Genomic DNA, 20,284 nt, shown 5'->3' with positions numbered 1-20,284 from the left:
AAGACAGTCTTCTCCTGGCGGCTCAGTGGTAACAAATCCGTCTGCCAACGCGGCAGACACAGGTTCAGTCCCTGGTCTAGGAAGACCCCACATGCTGCGGGGTAACTAAGCCTATGAGCCACCACCACTGAGCCGTGAGCTGGGAAATGCACCTCCTGAGCCCAGGTGCTGCCGCCCCGGAAGCCCTCGGGCCCAAGAGCCTGTGCTCCGCGACAGGAGAAGCCCAAGCACCTCAACTAGAGAAAAGCTCGTGCAGCTGCAAAGACCCAACAGCCAAAGATAAATACAATTCTATTTAAAAAACCAAGACACTTAAAGGCACCAGACTACCTTCACGTGCATCTTTTATTTGGTTTTGATTTATCAGAAGACAAGTCAGTGCACTGCCTTCCATCAAGAGAAAGGATTCCATCCTGATTCCCATCCCAAATATGAGCATGTCCTCAAGATATAAGTAGACAAGATCTAATCCTGGCATGATCTTGCCTCCTGGGGCTTCAAATTTTAACTGCCAGTCTTCACTTGTAACCTGGTGATGGTCGCACCTCACACAAGGGCCATAACAAGGATTTAATGAGGTAGTATAAGTGGAATGAATAGGTCAATGCTTGGCATACGGTAGAAAATCAATGATCAAGGTTATTTCTCTTTCAGGCTACTTGGGTCTGAATGACTGCAGAGCTAATTGAAATGTTTATCACCATGAAACAGAGAAACATAATGAAAGTGGAATCTATAGTATATATTTATCTAAAAACTCTGTTAAACTTGCTCTAATATATATGTCATCTGAAATTAATACTTATTGGTACTTCCTTTTAAAGTGAACATTGCTAATGCTAAGTCTGACTCAGGAATGGTTTCTGGCATGACATCTTCTTGTCTTGTTCATCAGTCAAAGTAGCAATAAGCTCTCCTGCAGTGCAGAAGACTACAAGAGTGAAAGCTGGGCAGAACGATGAAATTTACTGATAAATGCGGTGATAAGGGAAGAAGGAGGATCTTTTTCTCTGTCTTCATGACAGGTCCTCAAGGCAATTTGCCAACCATATTAGACAGCAGAGGGGGGGAAATGGTACAGAAATGTATCATGATCTATTCACAGTGACTGAACTAAAAGAAAATTCTATTTCTATTGACTTCAAGTATATGCTGCTTAAAAGATTCTCAAGCTGGTTTATACAGGAACACACTTTGATTTGTAAAACAGATATATTTATGAAATGTTGCACCTTACCTGATAGTATTTTGAAATACCCAAGAGGAAGTCATTATATACAGCAATCCCTATTGAAGAATTCCTAGTAAAACTAATGGCAATGATGGAATTTACTCTTTCTGTACTTCGAATGTTCACCAACTGGAAAAGTTTAAAGTGTGTAAGAGTAGTATAAAGGTCAAACAATGTTACTTATGACAAAACAAAAGATTCCTTTTGTGTTGCCATACAATGCCTGCCAACATGGAATTCTTCTGAATGCATTATCAGAATCTCCTCTTGCTATATAAGTGAAATGCAAATTTTTCAACTTGAGGTGAACCAGACCAAGAAAAGCCTCATTCCCTTCAACCTGCTGTCAAAGGGCTTCTTATCTGATTTTTGCCATGAGCATTCTGACTCTAAAGTCAGGTTAAGTACCCCCACAGTAGAATCTATGTATTATAAAACCTAGAAATGTCCTTGAACTCAGATCTTTGTTCAAAAATGACTGAAAGAAGAATGAGCCAATAATGAGAAATATGCTCAATTGGTTAAAGGGATACCCTAAGAATATGTAGAGAATTCTGGGATAAGATTGAAATTCCTCCTTTCCAGGGTTCTGCTAATAACTTTTAACTCAAGCAGCTAAGAACATAGTTCTGACCACTAACTGTTAAGGTGCCTGTCACATAGTAAATGCCTAACAAACATTTATAGAAACCATCAATGAGCTCCTTTAATGTCTCCTATATGGGCTTGCCGCCCATCTACACTGTGATGCTTATATCTTGCTTTAGAGTCTCTATTAATTAAATCGGTTAATATTAATAAACTCTTTTCAACAAGGTGTCTGGCACAATGTAGCATTTTTAAAGTACAGTTAAATACAAACAAACAAATATTACTTGCTTAAAATTGAGTATTAAGGGCTGAGTCTTTGGTCCTGATTTCTCTGGAAGGCCTGCTTTGCCACTACAGGCTGCCACTTTTCTCGTTAGCTTAGGCAATGAATGTGGAATGCTGTTGCCCACTCTGCATCCAGCCTGAATTCTCAACATTGGGTCCAGGCTTTCATAAGTCCATTTCTGCCCTTTCTGTGACAATGAACGGAATGTTTTCAATCCCCTTTGTCATGATAAGTCATTTTGGCTTAACGAGATTCCCTATGCAAAGCACCAGGCTCCCTTGAAATCTCTCTCCCTGACAACGGCTCAGAGGGTTCTTGATGAGTCATTTCTTACCCCACATCCTGTGAAAGGCACATGGGATCAGAGTCAGTCAGTGCTACTGTCCTTCCCACTGAAGAACTCAATCCCCTTTCCAGGATTTATCCCCCCCCAGACATTACTCCTTGAAGAAAGGAGAGGACAAAGAGCAAGGAATGGGACAGAACTGGAGCAGAGGTCAGCTTCTCATTCCCTGCCTTTTTCGTTCTGGAGTGCATCTAAAAGTTGAGACCTTCAAACAATTCAAGTATGGGGGTACACTATCACCAGTTACTAGCAAGTATGCTGTCATAGGTTCTAAAGTATTTAGTATATACATAACGTGAGACTAACATAAAAAAATCAAACCATATGGTTTCATTCTTTTATTTTTAAACCAAAAACTATGAATGAAACTACTGAATGTAATGCTGTTCTACAGGTATCAAGGAATTACAGAAAGGTCATATGCTGTGTTGTGAAAAAAAAAATCTAAGATTCAATTTGATGTCTTCTCATTAACATTCACTCGTCACATATCTGTCACAGTTTACTGTAACCCTCGTCTTATCAATAGTCTTCCTTAGAGTAAGTCTTTCCTAATTCAGAGCTCTTTCTTATCAGCTGAGTCTGTTATGTTCTACCACTTCAGCTCCAGAACTTCAGGCTAACCTGACTGTTATATTTCTCTCCAAGTTACTACTTCAGATTTCTCTTCTTCTTTCCATTCTGATCAAAACCAGAGTAAATGTCTTTAGTTTACCTTTTTAATCTCTATTACGTAGGAGCATTCTGTAACTTTCCCCCCAAAACATCAGGCTTAAAATTACTTTCACAAAGACTGCCCAGATTTTCACTTATGTCTAAACCCTTTTGTGGGAGAGACTCATGTAGAAAACACAATTTTATAAAAAACAGATTGGAAGCCCCTTTAATCTGTGCTCGCTCCTTACCTGAAAGCCTGGGCATGATATGCCTACTGCCCCTACGGGACAAGGGCACACAGATGTGAAAAGCTGTATATTAAGAGCTACTCTCTGATTATATGCCAATTAAACAAAAATAGAGAAATTTGTTTTTAAAAAGGAGCTACTCCCTGAAAGGCATTAGCTTTCTGGGTTTGCTACATTTTACAATCAGGGTGATAAATATCTGAGTGGGACTTCTAAGACATACTAGGGGAGACAGGAAAACTGGGCTACTACAAAGTGGTGGGTTATAGATTTTTACTTTTCTTCTTTCATTGAAACAAAGGAATATGCATTGATAAGAAAAGCTACTCTATGGGTAATGAACTTAAACCTCCCACCACTCTCCTCTCTCCTATGGTGTGTTTGGGGAGAAAGGCTGCTGGTGGTGGGGGAGGTGGGAGGGTTGAGAGGAGAGGAAGTTTAGGGGGAAGAGAGAAGCAGAAGGCGAAAGGACAGGGGGTTTGAGAGGAGGGAGGAGAACAAAGTAAGTCAGGGGAGAAAACGAGAGCGGCCAGGAGCCAAGGGGAGACAGTGTGGCCTCACCTAAAACACACCAAATGTCTCCAGTGAAAATTTAGAAAATGAGGCCATGCAGGAAGCACTCTTAAAAGCTACAAGGTTCTTTTCAATACAGGGGCAAATGAGGAGAGAAAAGGAGCTAAGAACAAGGGGCATGGGAAACCGAAGGAAGAAGGGGAGGGCTAAACCTCCCCTCCGAATTATTCTGTCTGAGGTGCTGACAGCATTTCTTTATAAAGTGCGAAGTTTCAACTGAATCCAAACCCCTGGCATTGGAAACAATGCCAGGGGCTGCTCATGAGAAACAAAATCTTTTTCTTAAAATGAAGAAAATTCTGTTTTTTTGTGAGGTCTTCTCCATCTTGAATAGCCTAGACTCTCCTTCCATTCATTTACCGGACAACATTGTAACAATGGGAAAGACAAGACCAGACCTGACCTACAGTTTAGCATCTCTCAGAAGACCCTGCCTCACTAACTCCAGCCAATGGCTCAATCTCTGAGTGCAGTGCCCAGGAGCCACACAAACCTGCAACTGCCCTCCTTTCCATCATAAAGTTGTACAGAACGTCTGAGTGAAATGATAGGGTATGAAAAATGGTACAGTGTGTATTTCCCCACCCAGGGGAAAAGAGGTGTATTTAATAAATGACTCTGCTACAACTGCTTGAAGAGAACAAAGCTAGATCCCTATCTCGGTCCATCATTGTTGCTGTTCAGTAGCTAAGTCAGGTCCAACTCTTTGTGACCCCAAGGATGGCAGCACGCCAGGCTCCCCTGTCCTTCAAGTCTCCTGGGGCTTGCTCAAATTCATGTCCGTGGAGTCGATGATGCTACCTAACCATCCCATCCTCACTCCCAAATCCCCAAAGGATTTCAATGTAATAAAAGAAAAAAGACAATTTAGAATTTTGCATTCTTTTAGAATTGGGAAGATCTTCCTCAATTTGATTTTAAAAACTTAGAAGACATTTAAAAATATACATAGGCATATCTTTTGACTATATAATCATTTTAAAATCTTTTATGAAAAAAACCCCACAAAGAATAGGACTACCCTTCAGTGCCAATAATCTTTAGATAACTCTACTCACTGAATTCAAGCAAAAGTAATCACTCAAAATGGCAATGTTGGAGCAGAGGTTCTGACACTGTAAGGATGGAGTGTGTGAGTCGCTCAGTCGAGTCCGACTCTGCGACCCCATGGACTGTAGTCCACCAGTCTTCTCTGTCCATGGAGTTTCCAGGCAAGAATACTGGAGAGGGCTGCCCTTCCCTCCTCCAGGGGATCTTCCCGACCCAGGGATCAAACCCATGTCTCCTGCACTGCAGGCAGATTTTTACTGTCTGCGCCACCAGGGAAGCCCCGTAAGGACAGAGTAAAGCGTTATTGAAAACTATAAATATGCTCCATGCTTCCCGGCACTGCTGGGTCTGGTCACCTGTCTCAGATATCTTGATCCCTGATTTTCATGGTTGGCTGGTCTGAGAGGCACGGGGGTTACTAGAGAGCCAGAAATACTGTTAGAGTACTTATCACATATCTCTCAGTCCATGTTTTAAGAATCTCAAAAGTGCTCAGAATTTAACAAGAGTACGTGTGTGTGTGAATTATTTGTGCTATGAAGAAGAGGGGGAGAAGCAATTATACCTCAAGCCAGAAATATTCACCCTCAAGGCAGCTGTGAGAGTATTATACCATTGTATTTTTTTAAACTAAGAATACATTTGTTTATAAAGTATATAAGCATTTTATGAAAACATTCTTTATAAGAAGAGTAAGAGAACAAGCAAAAATAAAAAGCAGCCACAAGAAATGCTGTCCGAATGTCCCGCCTCCATTTCAGAAGTGAGAGAAATGATGGGTATAGTGATGCAACCCTGCATAGGATTCCTTCAAGTTTTTCACTTTTTTTTTTTTTTAATAAAATGGCATCAATTGCTAAAAGCATTATGACCTTTGTTATGCTACATAATACTGATATGAAATGTGAATAGTACAAAGTTCATTATATATAATATAAGGTTTTAATATATTACATTTGTTTCTACATAAACAGACTATAAATATATGTGCCATAGCATGTTTTATAGTCATTGCTCCCAGCCTCTCATACTATGGTACCAAACAGAAAATATATCTTTTTTAAAAAGAAAAGAACAAGGGCAGAACCAGTAGAAAGAGCTTTACATGTTAAAAGTCTAAATAATATAATAGGTATTGTTATAACTTGGGCTACAAGGTAATTTTGAAATCTGGCTAAGAATTACTCAGAGAGTGAACAAACCAAATCATATTTTACTAGGGCGTACAGGTCAAATGACGAGAATGCTGACTGGCTGGGAGCGGGGCGGTGGGGAAGGGACAGTCAGGAAAATACTGAAGGGAAGGGGGAACACACGGACAGGGGAGAAGGAATAAGAGTGTAAAATCCTTCCTGAAGCTTTGACACCACAGCTCCACACCGAATCTACTGCGTTCAGGCTCAGACAGAGAGGTGGGTGTCCATCCAGAAGAAACCAGAAGCTGGTTCACACAGTCAGAAATCCTCAACGTGACAGGGAGCCTCCATCTGAGTGTCCTTTTCTGTGGCATCCTGAGTAAAGGATCAGTCTCAAGACAAGAAGCCAGAGCTGCATCATTTCCTTCCTGGGGCTTGGCCAGGAGACACGTAAGAGAACGGAAGGAACTCTCATTAGGAGTCGGAAACAGCACAAGGAACTCTCATTTAGCCCAAATGGGAAGAGCACGCAACCTTCTAAAACCAGTCACCTTGTCTGAAGCCTTTACATTTCCCCACAAACCCTATGTCCACCACCTCCACCAGAGCCAACACAACACATGCGCAGGTTCCAGGGCACCCCCAAAGCAAGTCAGCATCTTCCTTTCCATCAGTCCAAACCCCACAGGTAAGACGTGGCTCCAACAAGCAAAGCTTCCTAGATGGATTTAGCTCTAAAGGTCTTTCCCGTCTTCAACACCTAAAGCACTTCCATTGCCCGGTTTCTCTCCTAGTTTTAGGAGATGTCCGCTCCCCAGGCACTGCTGCTTCTCTGAGGGTGAAGTCATTTCTTGAACTTCTTTTGCTGCAACCCCTGGGGCAACCCAGGATAGGGCGCACCCACCGTGCTTTTTAAATGAATGAAAAAAAGAATAAGGTCAACACGGGAAGAAGACACAAACACATTCTTGGGTCACAAGCATCTCAGGAAATGCCTAGGGGACTGGCTCCCTGCAGTCTGAGGTCCTTTTTTTGAAATGAAAATCAAACGTGGCTACTTCCTGGTGGTGGAGAGAACAACACTTGAAAATCGGAGCAGCACCTCTCGTGTGATTTCCAGGACTGGGGGACGCGGGTGTCTCCTTTTAAACCGGAGGAGAGCTCAGTGTGGTCCCAGAGTCAGGCTGGAGAATCGGAGCTGCACTGCCGACCTGTGGCCCAATCTCCATCAGCTTTAAAAGTTCAGCCTCCTCGCTGGAGTACACAGTGGTGTCCGTGTCATCAGAATGATACCCCGACTGGTAGCCGCTCGTCTGGTTTGAGCCTTCGGATGCCACAGACTCCTTGCTTTTGCTGGGCATCAGTCCACTGCGGAAGAGATGGCATCCAAATAAGTTGGCAGAGAGAAGGCAGTTCTTGTGCATCTTATCCTAACCCCATCCCCTACCCGCTGTGGGCTGTCAGTTTCCTGGAGACGCGGCCCATCCCTCCCGTTTGTTAATCAACATAGCAGGCTTACTCAGACAATGTCTATTTTCAGGTACTAAGATGAAATCTGAGTTTCAGATAAGTCCTCTTATTCGGGTCCAAGACTTTCAAGCCTGAGATGAGATGAAAGGCCATTCTCTTGGATTATGCAAAGGCTCCAACCAATGGAACCTTTTTATGGCCTTGCAGACTGACAAGTTTGTGTACAAGAAAAGGAGCCAAAGGGACTCTTTCATGATGTGGGAGGAAACTGGGATGCTCTGAAAGTCCAGTGGTACTTGTCATACACTGCCAAGTAGGGGATCACAAGGCCCGTGCATGGTGTTAATAAAATTCTTGAGCAACTTTAAACTTTAGTAAGCTGAAGCGTGTGTGTACAGTCAAGCTAGACATGTCAAAAACTGCTTTTTACTCATCAAAACCACATTCTTTGGAAGCATGGAGGACGGGATCACTCGGCAGCAACGAGAGAATGTTTTCAATGGTGTGGAATTGTGACCAACGGTAATCATGTCAAAGCTTAGAAAAAAGCTTAAAAAGGCCTTTTGTAGCTGGGTGTAGGCTGTGTGGAGCTTAAGTCATTCTGAAGTACAGTGATTTTTCCCCCTTACTAGGTGTTTTACCAATCTATGCATGTTACAAACCAAAAGAAAAAAGGATTTTATTAACTCTATGTTCATATATGGTTTAAAAGTTATTTCAAATAACTAGAAATGCATCTTTTCTTTCAATCCAACCTCAACAAAATGGACTTAGTGTCTCAGACAATGGAATGGTACATAATCATTGCTAAGCAAATAAAATACTTTGAATCAGTGAATAAAACATATAATTGGCTCTCACAATTTCTCATCATGGGCCTAGGGCAAATGAGAAAACTGCACAATGGCACATTTTAATTTTTTTTTTCTTAACATGAGCATCACTCAATAATGCAAGGGGGTTCCCATTTTATCCAACAGTTAGATTGTAAGTAGCTCAAAATCTTCTCAATTCATACCTAGAGTGAAACTGTCAGCAAATAAATAACCATTCTGCATCCCACTACTCTTATAAATATAGAGATTCTTATTTATTTCTTAAGTTAAAAGCAGGTGGTGGTGGTGTAGTCGTTAAGTCATGTCCAGCTCTTGCAACCCCAAAGACTATAGCCTGCCAGGCTCTTCTGTCCATGAGATTTTCTAGGCAAGAATACTGGAGTGGGTTGCCATTTCTTTCTCCAGGGCATCTTCCAGACCCAGGGATCGAACCCAGGTCTCCTGCACTGTAAGCATATTCTTTACTGATTGAATTACCAGGGAAGCTAAAGGACGCCAACTGTAAAAGCAAGTACGTCTATTCAAAGCAACTACAAACTCCTATAGAACTATGTGGAAGACATTATATTCAAAATCAAATTCACTGTTTTCCCCACAATTAAATACTCAATAATTCAGCCAACAGTATTTAAATATCCTAAGCAAGTAGACAGTGGTTTACTTATATATCATACTTCTTAAGGACAGGTGCACCCATTTCTGTTCAGGTTTGAAAATTCTTCACTATGGAGTCCACAAAGATTTTAACTATCTCAAAAGTTTTATTAAAGATCAAGCCAATGACCTCTTTGTCACTTAGCCAATATCACACAAACCACTGACCACAGCAAATATGCTCATAAATTCCTTAGTATACATAAAATCTGGTAAAAAAAAAAAAAAAAAAAACAACCACCAAATCCTCTTATTTCAGATTCTTTTTAGACTTGCCAGGTAATGTGCTTGTTTCTGTTCTTTATTACTTAGGTTGATGCAAATTTGCCTAACAGATAAAGATACAAAAAAAGGAAAACTCTGCACTTATGCTCAAAGTCCTAAGTTCCTTCCAAAAATTCCCCTTGAAATTTGTCTTTTCTATTTGGCTGAACCTTACCTAAAAGGTGGGGTTAACTTGGTTCTGTCTTCCAGGGTTTTCAGCTCTTCAGATGCAAGAACCATCCCACTGTCGGTCTGGCTGTCCTTTTTAAGAGACAATGAGATGGCACAGTTGATTGAGTGTATATACTGACCAATCACTTAATCAAACTGATTTCCTAACCCATCTCTGAGACAGCATTTCCATGTTCAGGAGAGGTAAAGGTATTATAGCCAGAAACTGTACTGGCTATGAGAGGAAGCAATTGCTTCCCCAAGAGACCCAGGCCTGGAAGAAGAGAGGAATTTAAGAAGAAGCTAAGGAGACCCATTTCTATCCCTCTTTCCACAGTAATATCATTTACACTTCAGTGGAATTGGGCATGAAGCTCAGTTGTCTTGAACCTTAACCAGGGGCTTCACTTATGGAAAAAACAAGGCGGCCCAATAAGTTCCATTGCTATAATGACCCCAAGACACATACCCACAAGGGCAGCCTCATAATGAGGCTCCAAGACTCTAACGCTTAGGCTAATATTTGTCTAGCTAATGTTTCATCTTTGGTATTATTTCTAAGACTATTTTTAAAAGATGTACTTACATCTGGGATGACTTTTACTTCTGGTTCTTCCAACGGGATATCTTCAAATGTTTTTACACTGACGGGCCGGCTCTTTCGCTTACTGTTCTGCAGATACTGACTGCAAAAGAACAAATATTTATATTTTAGTGGTGGTATAGTTGACTGCAGATTCCACAAGTGATACCTAAGTTCATTATCTCTGAACCACAAGTTTAATAGCGACCTTCAAAACATCCTCTGGAAAAAGAAAAACAAAACAAAAATCTTTCTCTGCTAGCACACACCAAAGGCTTAATTTCCTGTGAAAGTCCATTTAAAAGTATAATATAACAGAGGGGCCTAGATGAGCCCCCTTTCCTTTGAATCTTACTTCTGAGGTCCAGGGCTGGACTGAAGACAATAATAGCAGACTCAGTGGTCAGCTGCCTACTACTTGACTTCCTGATTGCCTGCGATTCCTCCACTAAGCTCTCAGCATATCGCTGAGTGTTTCACATCTTTCTGGCCATCTTCTAGGCAAGTTATCTAGACAACGTCCACAGAGCAACCATTCCATGAAAGATGGGCAGAGGAAACACTCCCAGATTTCACTGGGTTCAGTAAAAGATGCTGAACCCAACAGACTCTGGAAACCACCTTCTCCTGCTATATGTAATACAGGTTTAATGGGTAGAGGTAGGCTGAATCTCATGATCTCTTATTTTTGGCCCACAGAGTTGGGGCTGTAGTTTGAGAATCATGAGATATTCCGTCTATTTCCAAGTATACCATGGACTACACAGACTTGGGAAAGCCACGAATATATTTCTATGTCCCTGTTTCCCCATCTTTAAGATGTACAGGCCAAAGCTTTCCTTCCCTCACTCGCAAAGATATCTGGAGGATGAATGAGGTGATCAGTGGTGGGTGGTAAAGATCTTAGAAAGAGTTATGATCCACCAACCAAAGCTTGTTTTCCTCCTTTGAATTCCAAAGACTACCAGTTTCTTTCAAGAGTCCAGAGGACAGAACCTGTCAGACAGCACATCACCTGTCCCTTAGGGATGCTTCTTCCCCTACCATGTGACTTTGGATGAGTCTGAGTGATTTTGTGAAAACCCAAGTGGAGAGAAGCAGTCTTTTTCACAGGAAGGGACAGCAAACTCAGTCTTCACTTGAACCCCACTGTACTTCCCACCCTAGCAGCCTTCTAGATATATTGCATATTCCCTGTGTTTTCTGTGACCAAGTGGAGAGAGGACTCAATTGGGCAAAGGAGTATAATGGAAACCAAGTTTCCCCCGCCCCCCTGCCCAAGGAGGCTGGTTCTTCCTCTACAAAGAGAGAATGAGGTTCACCAGTGACAGCCTCACTCAGGGAACCCCACGGGAAAGAGGACACGATGTATTAAAAATAAGGAGACTGAAAAGCCTACTTCTCCTAAATCCAGTCCCAAAAAGTGGTAGTTCTACCAAATTACTGGTACCATCGTCAATCATTCATTCATTCACTTCAGGAACCCTCTATTGAGATGCCCATGTGCCAGGCGCTGTGTCAAATGATCCTCAACCACTGTCTCATGGCATCTCCATGGTACCTCTCTAGGTGGGTATCATTAGCCCAACTTCAGATTTGGAACTAAGACATAGAAAGGTTAAGGAACTTGTCCAAAATCACTTAACTAGACTACCTGGATTATCATCCTGAGGGCAATGAGCAGCCACTGAAGAATTTTAAGCATGAGATTGACAAAGTCAGATACACCCTTTAGAAAGATGACTCTGGGTTCAGGAAGGTAAGACCAGAAATCATGAGATCAATTAGGGATCTGTTCCACTTATCTAGGAGAAGGAAGGGCAGCTTGACCAAAAGGTGATGCCCACAGGTCTGGAGAAGTAGACAGATTCCAGAGGTATTTGGGTTGTAGCATCAAGTAGAGTTGGTGAGCTTGGGCAGTAATGCAGCTGCCTTAGAAAGGCCACTTTCTTGATTTCTGAGCCCAATAATTCCAAACATTGCTCAGCCAGTTCCAGTTGACAAGGCATTTTCATATACATTGTTGCATCTGTTCTTAACAAATCTACACAGTAGGATTTTCTTATTTCTTATTTGGAAAAGAGGAAGTGATGGCTTAGGGAAGAAACAACTAGAACTGGAGCTCAAACTGGAGCCCACGCAGGGTTGTTTTTGTTTGTTTTGACCTCACTCCACATTGATACCCTTGGAACAGCATTAGGAAGGAGAAGGGAGAAGAGGGCAGTGGATATGACTGTTTAGTTCTTCATTAAGCACCTGATATGCATGCAGCCCTGCTCACTTCCATGTGTGCACTGAGCGTGCGGTGATGTGGGGTGGAGGAGGGGGAGTGTGGGCTGTGAGACAGACAAAAGGTGAAGAAAGGACAGGTTCCTTTCAAGCAGTCTAGTATCAGAGCCAATTTCAGGAACATCTAGCCAGCAGGCTGTCCCTGGCATCAATCTACAAGGCGCATTTATATCATCACTAGCAATTAACCAAAATGAGAGAAAAAAAAGTATGTGCCAGAACCTTTCTCTGGGAGAGAACTGAAAAGAAATCTTTGCTAAGCCGCTTGGAGTGGGAGGTGAAACTCCCCGGGGAAAACAGTGGAGCAACCGCAGATGGTCCCCAAACTACCCTGTAAGGAAGATGAGCCCAATTAAGATGTGTTTTCTTGCAGGAAGCATGCAAACTGGGGGCCGGAGCTGATCCATAGGGAAATTAGAGAAAGCAGAGTCTAGACACTAGTGGTCCTTCCTCCTCACCCTTCCCCCACATACCTCTCAGCCTCTTCGCTAAATAAATGCTGAACAAATAGTTTTTAAAATAGTTAATGGGGCAAAAAATCAGGAGGTTGGCTCCCACAGGGATGTCTCTGTCCTGCTCTATTTATAACACAATGAAATTGAAAATTATAAGCAGGAAGCAAGTGAGAAAGACACCTCGGCTCTCCTCCTTAACTGGCAACATGAAGATAAGAGAACAAGTCCCCTGAGAGGTGCCCCAACCTCTCCTCTTGCTCCCCAGGGAAGCAGAACCACAAGCGAGCATCGAAATGAAGTGTGCTGCGTGTAGACGCCTGGACTCTGCCTCGCTTTTAACCTAAGGACTCTGCCTCGCTTTTAACCTAAATGATTAGAATGTGACTGTGGTGTCTTATTTTTAGAAAAGGGAAAAAGGTGGAGGGGGTTGAGTGGGGATGCAGACAAGAGATTCCAATTTCCATTTTATTTTTCAAATTATGGCTGGATAAAAGAGAAACTGGACTGCAAAGACCAATTCAAAAGGCACAGACAGCAAATAGCAGCCAGGCCTGCGCTGGGAGTGTGGTGTCACATTTGTCCACGCTTCTGGGGATAAATGTTAGCAGCCCTGCTTTAGATCCAGCATCGCATTTGGCACTTCCATCACACATACATGACTTCATCAACCCTCGGCACCATATGCAAAGCGCCCAAGTGAGCCAAGAGGCTGCCGGCTAGGTCCTCACCCCACCTGGTCACAGAAAACCCAAGGAACACAGCTCATGATCAAATAGCTTTCCGATCAGGCAGAAGGCAACAGTGTTGCAGGAATAATTACCACACCAGAAGGCCAGTTAAACTTGAACTAGGACTTTTTAAACACGGGGGTGGAACTATGGATTTTCAGATCTTCATTTCATTACTCCTTCTATTTGAGGCCCCCTCCGTGGTATGGGAGGAAACAGTCCTGAGTTAGATATCAGAGGAATGGGATTCATCCCCACAATGTGTTTTAAGCAGCTCACATAATAGCTATTATTTATTGGGTATTCTCCAGGTACCAGGCACTTAGAAACTCATTATGCCATGTAATTCTCAAAGTCATCATTTTTGTACACCACCAGTGTCCCAGCCTTGGTCACACTGAAAATTTGCCCCACATCAGAGCTGCAAAGAGCAGACTTGGGAATCCAACCCAGTTATGAAAGTCAAAGTGTTAGTCACTCAGTCATGTCCGACTTCTTTGCGACCCCCTGGACTGTAGCCCTCCAGACTCTTCTGTCCATGGGATTCTCCAGGCAAGAATACTGGAGTGGGTTGCCATGCCCTCCTCCAGGGAATCTTCCCAACCTAGGCCTCCTGCATTGTAGGCAGATTTTATCATCTGAGCCACCAGGGAAACCCAATTCTATCTGACTCTAAAATCTGGATCTTTAACCACAATATTGTATTCTTCCAGGTAATTGCTCTGAGTCTCATATTCAACATTTACATCAAAAGATAATAGTATCTACTTTGTCTAACTCTGGCAAAACCTGGTAAGAAAAAGTTCTTTCAAAAATGCCAGAAGTTCTTGACACAGATGGAATGGACAGCTTACTAGCTGGCTCCCACCCACTCTGAGCTTTCCTCTCTCCCACGGCAGCACCCCGGCTACCCGCACCCCCGTGGAAGTCTACAGGGCCCACTGACCAGGGAGACTCCCCACCTGCCGTCTGGCGCCCTGGCCACAGGCTAGAGCTCCATTTCCCCCCATCCCGAGCTTCGAGGCCCCCACTGCAGCCTGTTCATGCTCAAGCAGGCAGGCTGGGCCTACATGGTCAGGGGTGAAGTTATAGGAGGAAAACACCCAAAGGGGTGGGAACGGGAACAAAGTGAAGTGAAGTAGTCCCAGGCTTATGAAAAGGCAATTTTAATATCATATTGTAGAAACCATATCAACTCTTTCCTCATGCACAGGTGCTGGGAGAGAATAAAAAGAAAGCTGCCTTTGGAACCTTTCTACAAATCAGGAAAATACTGCAGCGCATGTGTTTTAAATAAGCCCAGAAGTCCCATTATGCAAATAAAATGCTGAAAATCAGACTTGGGAGGGGCTTCTGAAGATGTGCTGTCCAGTCTAATTCAGGATGCATCCCCACGGCAACTGTATCCCAGCCAGAGAGGCAAAAGTGTGCTTTCATAAACGCATAGAACTCTTCCTTCCTGAAGCTTTCCTAAGCTGTTTAATTCACATTAATAAAAGAGTACATGGGGATAATTTAAATACAGATGTCTTTGTAAAATCGGTCTCTTTTTCTGGAGATTAACAAACTATGGCATTCCAGCTATTTGCAGCTGCAGGGCTTAGGATTCTGAAAGGAAGAGCTTCGGCCGCAATGTGGACCACAGATGGGAAGAGGTTCACCTACCCAGGCGCCCTTTCAAGGGGGACCTCTCAGAGCCAAGGGTGAACGCGCAAGTGAGATGCAGCAACTTCATACAACGTCCTTCCGCCTCCCCAGGATGACCTTGAAGCCCCTTCCCCCCAGGGGATGTTGACCTTAGACCGTACCTGATTCCTGCTGTGTTGTCATAATGGAATTTGGGGTCACATACTTCCTCTTCCTCCATACAGGAAACAGGTGAGGTAGGCAGAGAGAGTCCCGAATCCTCTTCCATGCTCAAAGTCTCTGATATGGGAAGAACAATGTAGTCTTTGCCATCCTGAAACAACAAACACACAGGGCCATTGTTATGGCTTCAGTCCTTCAAGAGCCTTTACATGAAAAACAAAGCCCACGGGGGCTTCTTGTTTATGGGGACGTGGCTTTCATATCTGGAGGCAGAACTTTAAGACAACTTTAAAAATGGCTTGTCAAAAACACAAGGGCACTTGAAAGGGATGTGTATACGAGAGCATACTTAAGGAACTAACGAAACAGGAGGTGGGCAAGGGGGCAACAGAGAAGTCCGGCTACAATGAAGACGAAGCAGGCTGTGGTTACAGATGCAGCAACGGAACAGGCAGAGCTCGCAGGGCTGAGAAATCATTTCTTCACAAAGTCCCATCTGCACCAGCCAGGTCCTTTAAAGGGCATGTCGTCCAATTTTAGCCTCTACACTTCAAGGCAACGGAAAAACTGGTGACAGTCGAAAGAAAAGCAATATACGTGCAGGAAAATGGGTCTTCTGAGAAAAGGTTACACAGCTTAACATTATTTCATCGAGAGAAATAAATAAAGGGCAATTTCATACTTCTCAATGTTTGGGAGGTTTATTGATAAAGACAGATTTGACCCATTGTCCCCCAGCTGTTCAGAAGAAAAGTAGGAGGAAATTGGCTTCCATTCACTGCGGTAAGAGGTGTTGACTGGAGAGTAAATAACTTTCTAAGGGTAAAGACTACAATAAAATCCTCCAATGGAAGTTATGGGGGCCTGGGATTTCATGGAGGGGAAAAAAAACAAAACATTTATTTTGCAGGATTCAGATGTGTTTTTGCCTGAAGAATGTATTTAAAATTCCTTGAAATTCTGTCCACTGTTGATATTCACCCACTGTTGATATCCACTTAATCAACGAGGTTTTGTTTTTTTCAATTTCGGGGTTTTGTTTGTTGTCTATGTTTGCTTTTTTTACTTCGTAAGAGCACCCAAAGACACCAAAATATACATCAGTAAAAATAAAAGTCATCAGCTGCCAGGTTATGAATTGGGATCTCATCTGCTTAAAGGGGCAATTAAGACTTTTAGAAAAGCACTGCTGCTTGGATCTGGAACGTGGCTCCTTATTCAGCGGCTGAGAGGACCGCGTGGAGGCCATGCGAAGGCAGCAAAAGGGCCCTGGACACCTAAGTCCTTTCTGCAGAAGCTTCTTGCATGGAGGTCACAGACCTGTTGAGCGTTAGCTTGTAGCAGATTTCCCAGGTGCTCCACCAGCTCTGAAAACGTGGGTCTCTGATTGGGATCCCCATGCCAGCAGTCAAGCATGGTCTGGTACCTAGGGAAGCAAAACACTGATGTCATCAACTGTCTCTTTCCTCCTGATCTGATGCTGAAAATAAGCACTTGAATGAGTAAACATTTATAAAGAGTCCACCATGAGCCAAGATGCTAAATAGGGAGATGAAACTATGTAAGACATAGAGCCCTGGCCTTGGAGAATGAAGTGTGTATGGAGAAGGAAACATCATAAATCAACATGTAGTAAAAACTGACTGGTTCGTACAGATAAACTGCTGTCATTTTAAGAAGGATGACTCTGTGCTTGAGATGATCAAGGAAGACTTCAGGGGACAAGTAAGACACACACTGGGCCACAAAGGTACACAGGATGGAAAGTCTTCTAGGCAGGGAGAATTTTTGTGAGTAAAGAAGGAGGATAGAGAAATACGTGAAAAATCTTACATTTCTGGTGTGGTGTAATCAGGGGCTCTCATTCTAGTTCCTTCTTTCAGTCGCCTACAAAATTCCTCATCAATCTTTACTCCAGGATATGGAGAAGCACCTGAAAGAAAACAGGAATGGGACATAATTGATTAGATTTTCTCTTGCAGAAATCCCTGAGTCTAATTCACATATATATGAGCCTGACTCACACCTTCTTCACATGTATATCTTTTTTCCCCCTTTCTTTCTCTCTCTTTTTTTTAAAAAGATTTTTTATAACCCAAAGCTTCCAAGTAAGTTTCATCCAGTGAAGGTGAGATATGGGAGTAACTGACTTTTATCATTTTCTTTGCAGTATGGATGGAGAAACAAGGAGAAGGAACTTACCTAAGGAAAATATCTCCCAGAGCAGGACTCCGAAAGACCACACGTCACTCTGAATTGTGTACACTCGGTCAAAAATCGTTTCTGGGGCCATCCACTTCAAAGGGAGGCGAGCCTATAGGGGTAGAAGACAAAGAATGAGAACCCAACTTAGCAAAAACCTGAAGAAAAAACTTCCATTATCCCTGCACACAGCTTCTCAGGCTGGCCCAGAAGTTTGGATTCTGCAACTTAATAGATCACAGGGTGCACCTTTGGAACTTACATCTCCTTTTCTGACATAATCTGGGTCTTTGTAAATATCCCGGGCCAAGCCAAAGTCACAGATTTTAACCACGTTCTTTTCCGACAAGAGGATGTTCCGTGCTGCCAGGTCCCTGTGGATACACTGCAAAAAGAATTGTGTGCATTAGAGTTCAGCCTCGCTGATCTCTTCTACATCTGTTGTGACCTCATGCTTTAAAAAAAAAAAAAAAAAAAAAACCCACATCAGAAAACCAACTGATTAACAAGCACTGGGTTAACATCTTTTATCAACACTTGGGGAAAAAAAAGTCTGAGTTTCACTGAGACACACATCTGCTTATTCCATAAACAGCCTCGGACCCTGGAACTAACTAATTAAGTTATAGCATGCTGACGGAGTCATAAATAGACTTCTCTTGGACACAGTTAAGAATGTGTTTCTGGTCACATCCACACATCCCTTTGGCCTGGCACCATATACGGTTAAAAGGCGTTATTCTGAGGAGGCCCTGGAATGAATGACTGCACGGAAATCAGAGACAAGGGGCTCTCCTTGATTTGGGGCCCTTTGTTGGTTTCCCCATTTCATATGTAACCAAAGCTGGACCGGCTCTGAGAAGTAATTCTGAGTGGGGCTCACCCTGATTTCAAAGTGCTGGCTTATCACAGAGGCCAATGAAGGCACTCCCAGCCTCTCGCCCATCAAGGAGATTCTCTGATGCACACAAAAGGAAAAGCCAATTCTCCTTGGCTTTCCTTCTACTCTTTTCTGTACCTCAGTTTCTCTCTTCTCTGCATCTCCTAACTTCATCTAACTTCCTACACTAAGCAGTTCTATCTCTACTGGACAGATTTGTGACGGAACAAGAGCCTTGGGGAACATTTAGAAATGAATGAAAGGCTCAGATGAGAAACTCTTAGGTCCGTGGAACAGTGATGTGTGAGCCAAGCATGAGGGACCCCACACCTTGCATCTCTATAGCACTTTTCCTCTGAACAAGCAAGGCACAGGGATATATTGTATAACACGGGGAATAGAGCCAGTATTTTGGAATAACTGTAAATGGAGAAAAAAATTCTATAAAAATTTCAAAAAAATTTTTTACAAAGCACAGTGTATAGTATGATTAAGCAAGCTAGGAGACTCCAAAAAACACAGTCCTTCCTACTTCCTCCCCCACGACCTACCAAAGAGCTTCCTTTTTTGAAGCAACCAGGTGTTATTCAAGAATCAGCTGGTAGATGCAGGGAAAAATGAAAGGATTCTCTCCTCCAACCCCCATTCCCTTCCCTGTGAAAGGAGCCCTGACTAAATGGCAGGCTCTGGCCTTTAAAACATAATAAAATAAAATTATCAAGAAGGGCAGAAAGCCTTTCTTTTTGCAAAAATCCTCTAAGATTCCACTTCTCTCCCTTCTTCTTGGGAGCGAGAAGACAAGACTTCCCAGGCAGAAACCTCTGGGATCCTGAGGCTCTGAAAGCTGTGACAAGATTTAAACACCAGAAAAAGACACAGCTGAGGGATTTCACTCTAATTTAGAAACAAATAACAAAATAAAAATGTTAAGTCCTTCTTCTCCAAGTAGGCTGCAGCAAATGCATTCTGTCAAGTGATCATTTTTCCTGAAACTTGATTTGAACTTGTCTTGTTTCATGTAAAACCAGCCACTTTACCCTTTCCAGAGTGGTGACTTCAACCTCACCACCTCCACGATGTTTACAACCTTTGGAATGCTTGTGACTTGTCACGTACCCACCTCAGCCTTTGTTCAGCCTACTTTTCTAATTTTAGCTCTTTCAATTGCTCTCTCTAAAGTCTGTCCTTCCTGGTTTCTAATTATACTACTAACAAATACTTCTTGATGGATGGTGATGAATGTAAAAGAAATGAAAAATAGACTCTCTTACGCCAAGATATCTGCAAGGCTCAGCCCCTCACCTCTCTCAGGCCACTGCTCAAATTCCATGTTTCCCTCAAGCCATGCCCACTTAGTTTAAAATCAGTGCACAGAGAGAAGCAGATGTACATAACACACAGCTCCTACAGACTCTATAACTCTTGCTTATTTTTCTACACAGTACCTACTCCTACCTAAACCACTAGGTATTTCACTCGTTTCTGTTGTCTGCTCCACCCACTGGAACACAACCTCCACGCAGGTAGACAGTCTGCTGACTTGCCCACACAGCATCCTTAGTGCTTAGAACAGGGGTCCCCAAACCTTCTGGCACCAGGGATCAGTCTCAGGGAAGACAATTTTTCCATGGACTGGGAGTGGGGGGATGGTTTGGGGATGATTCAAGTGCATTACATTTATTGGGCACTTTATTTCTATTACATCAGCTCCACCTCAGATCATTAGGCATTAGATCCCGGAGGGTGGGGACCCCAGGCCTAGAAGATTGCTGGCACTTGGAAGCTATTTATCACATGAATTAATTTCATGAGCTCCTAATATCTC

At 42.8% G+C, this 20,284-nt stretch overlaps 1 protein-coding gene across 2 annotated transcripts in view; it reads right to left on the bottom strand.

Annotated features, from left to right (window-relative positions):
- Positions 1-5,581: 5,581 nt before the first annotated feature.
- Positions 5,582-20,284, bottom strand: part of KDR (kinase insert domain receptor) — a 44,973-nt gene continuing 30,270 nt past the window's right edge. Inside the window, exons 23-30 of one of the 2 annotated variants that reach the window (XM_043906736.1) lie at positions 17,842-17,964; positions 17,580-17,691; positions 17,211-17,310; positions 16,698-16,803; positions 15,377-15,528; positions 10,100-10,199; positions 9,518-9,603; positions 5,582-7,486 (exon numbers count right to left, since the gene is read on the bottom strand). In XM_043906736.1, the coding sequence (XP_043762671.1) occupies positions 7,264-7,486; positions 9,518-9,603; positions 10,100-10,199; positions 15,377-15,528; positions 16,698-16,803; positions 17,211-17,310; positions 17,580-17,691; positions 17,842-17,964 (1,002 nt within the window). In that variant the 3' untranslated portion in view covers positions 5,582-7,263. The remainder of the gene's footprint in view (positions 7,487-9,517; positions 9,604-10,099; positions 10,200-15,376; positions 15,529-16,697; positions 16,804-17,210; positions 17,311-17,579; positions 17,692-17,841; positions 17,965-20,284) is intronic. The other variant, XM_043906737.1, reaches the window with a different exon arrangement.

This window comes from Cervus elaphus, chromosome 6 (assembly GCF_910594005.1).
Source record: "Cervus elaphus chromosome 6, mCerEla1.1, whole genome shotgun sequence".
Taxonomy (NCBI): Eukaryota; Metazoa; Chordata; class Mammalia; order Artiodactyla; family Cervidae; genus Cervus; species Cervus elaphus.
The sequence above is the reverse complement of the archived record's forward strand: the minus strand, read 5'-3'. Positions and strand labels throughout refer to the sequence as shown.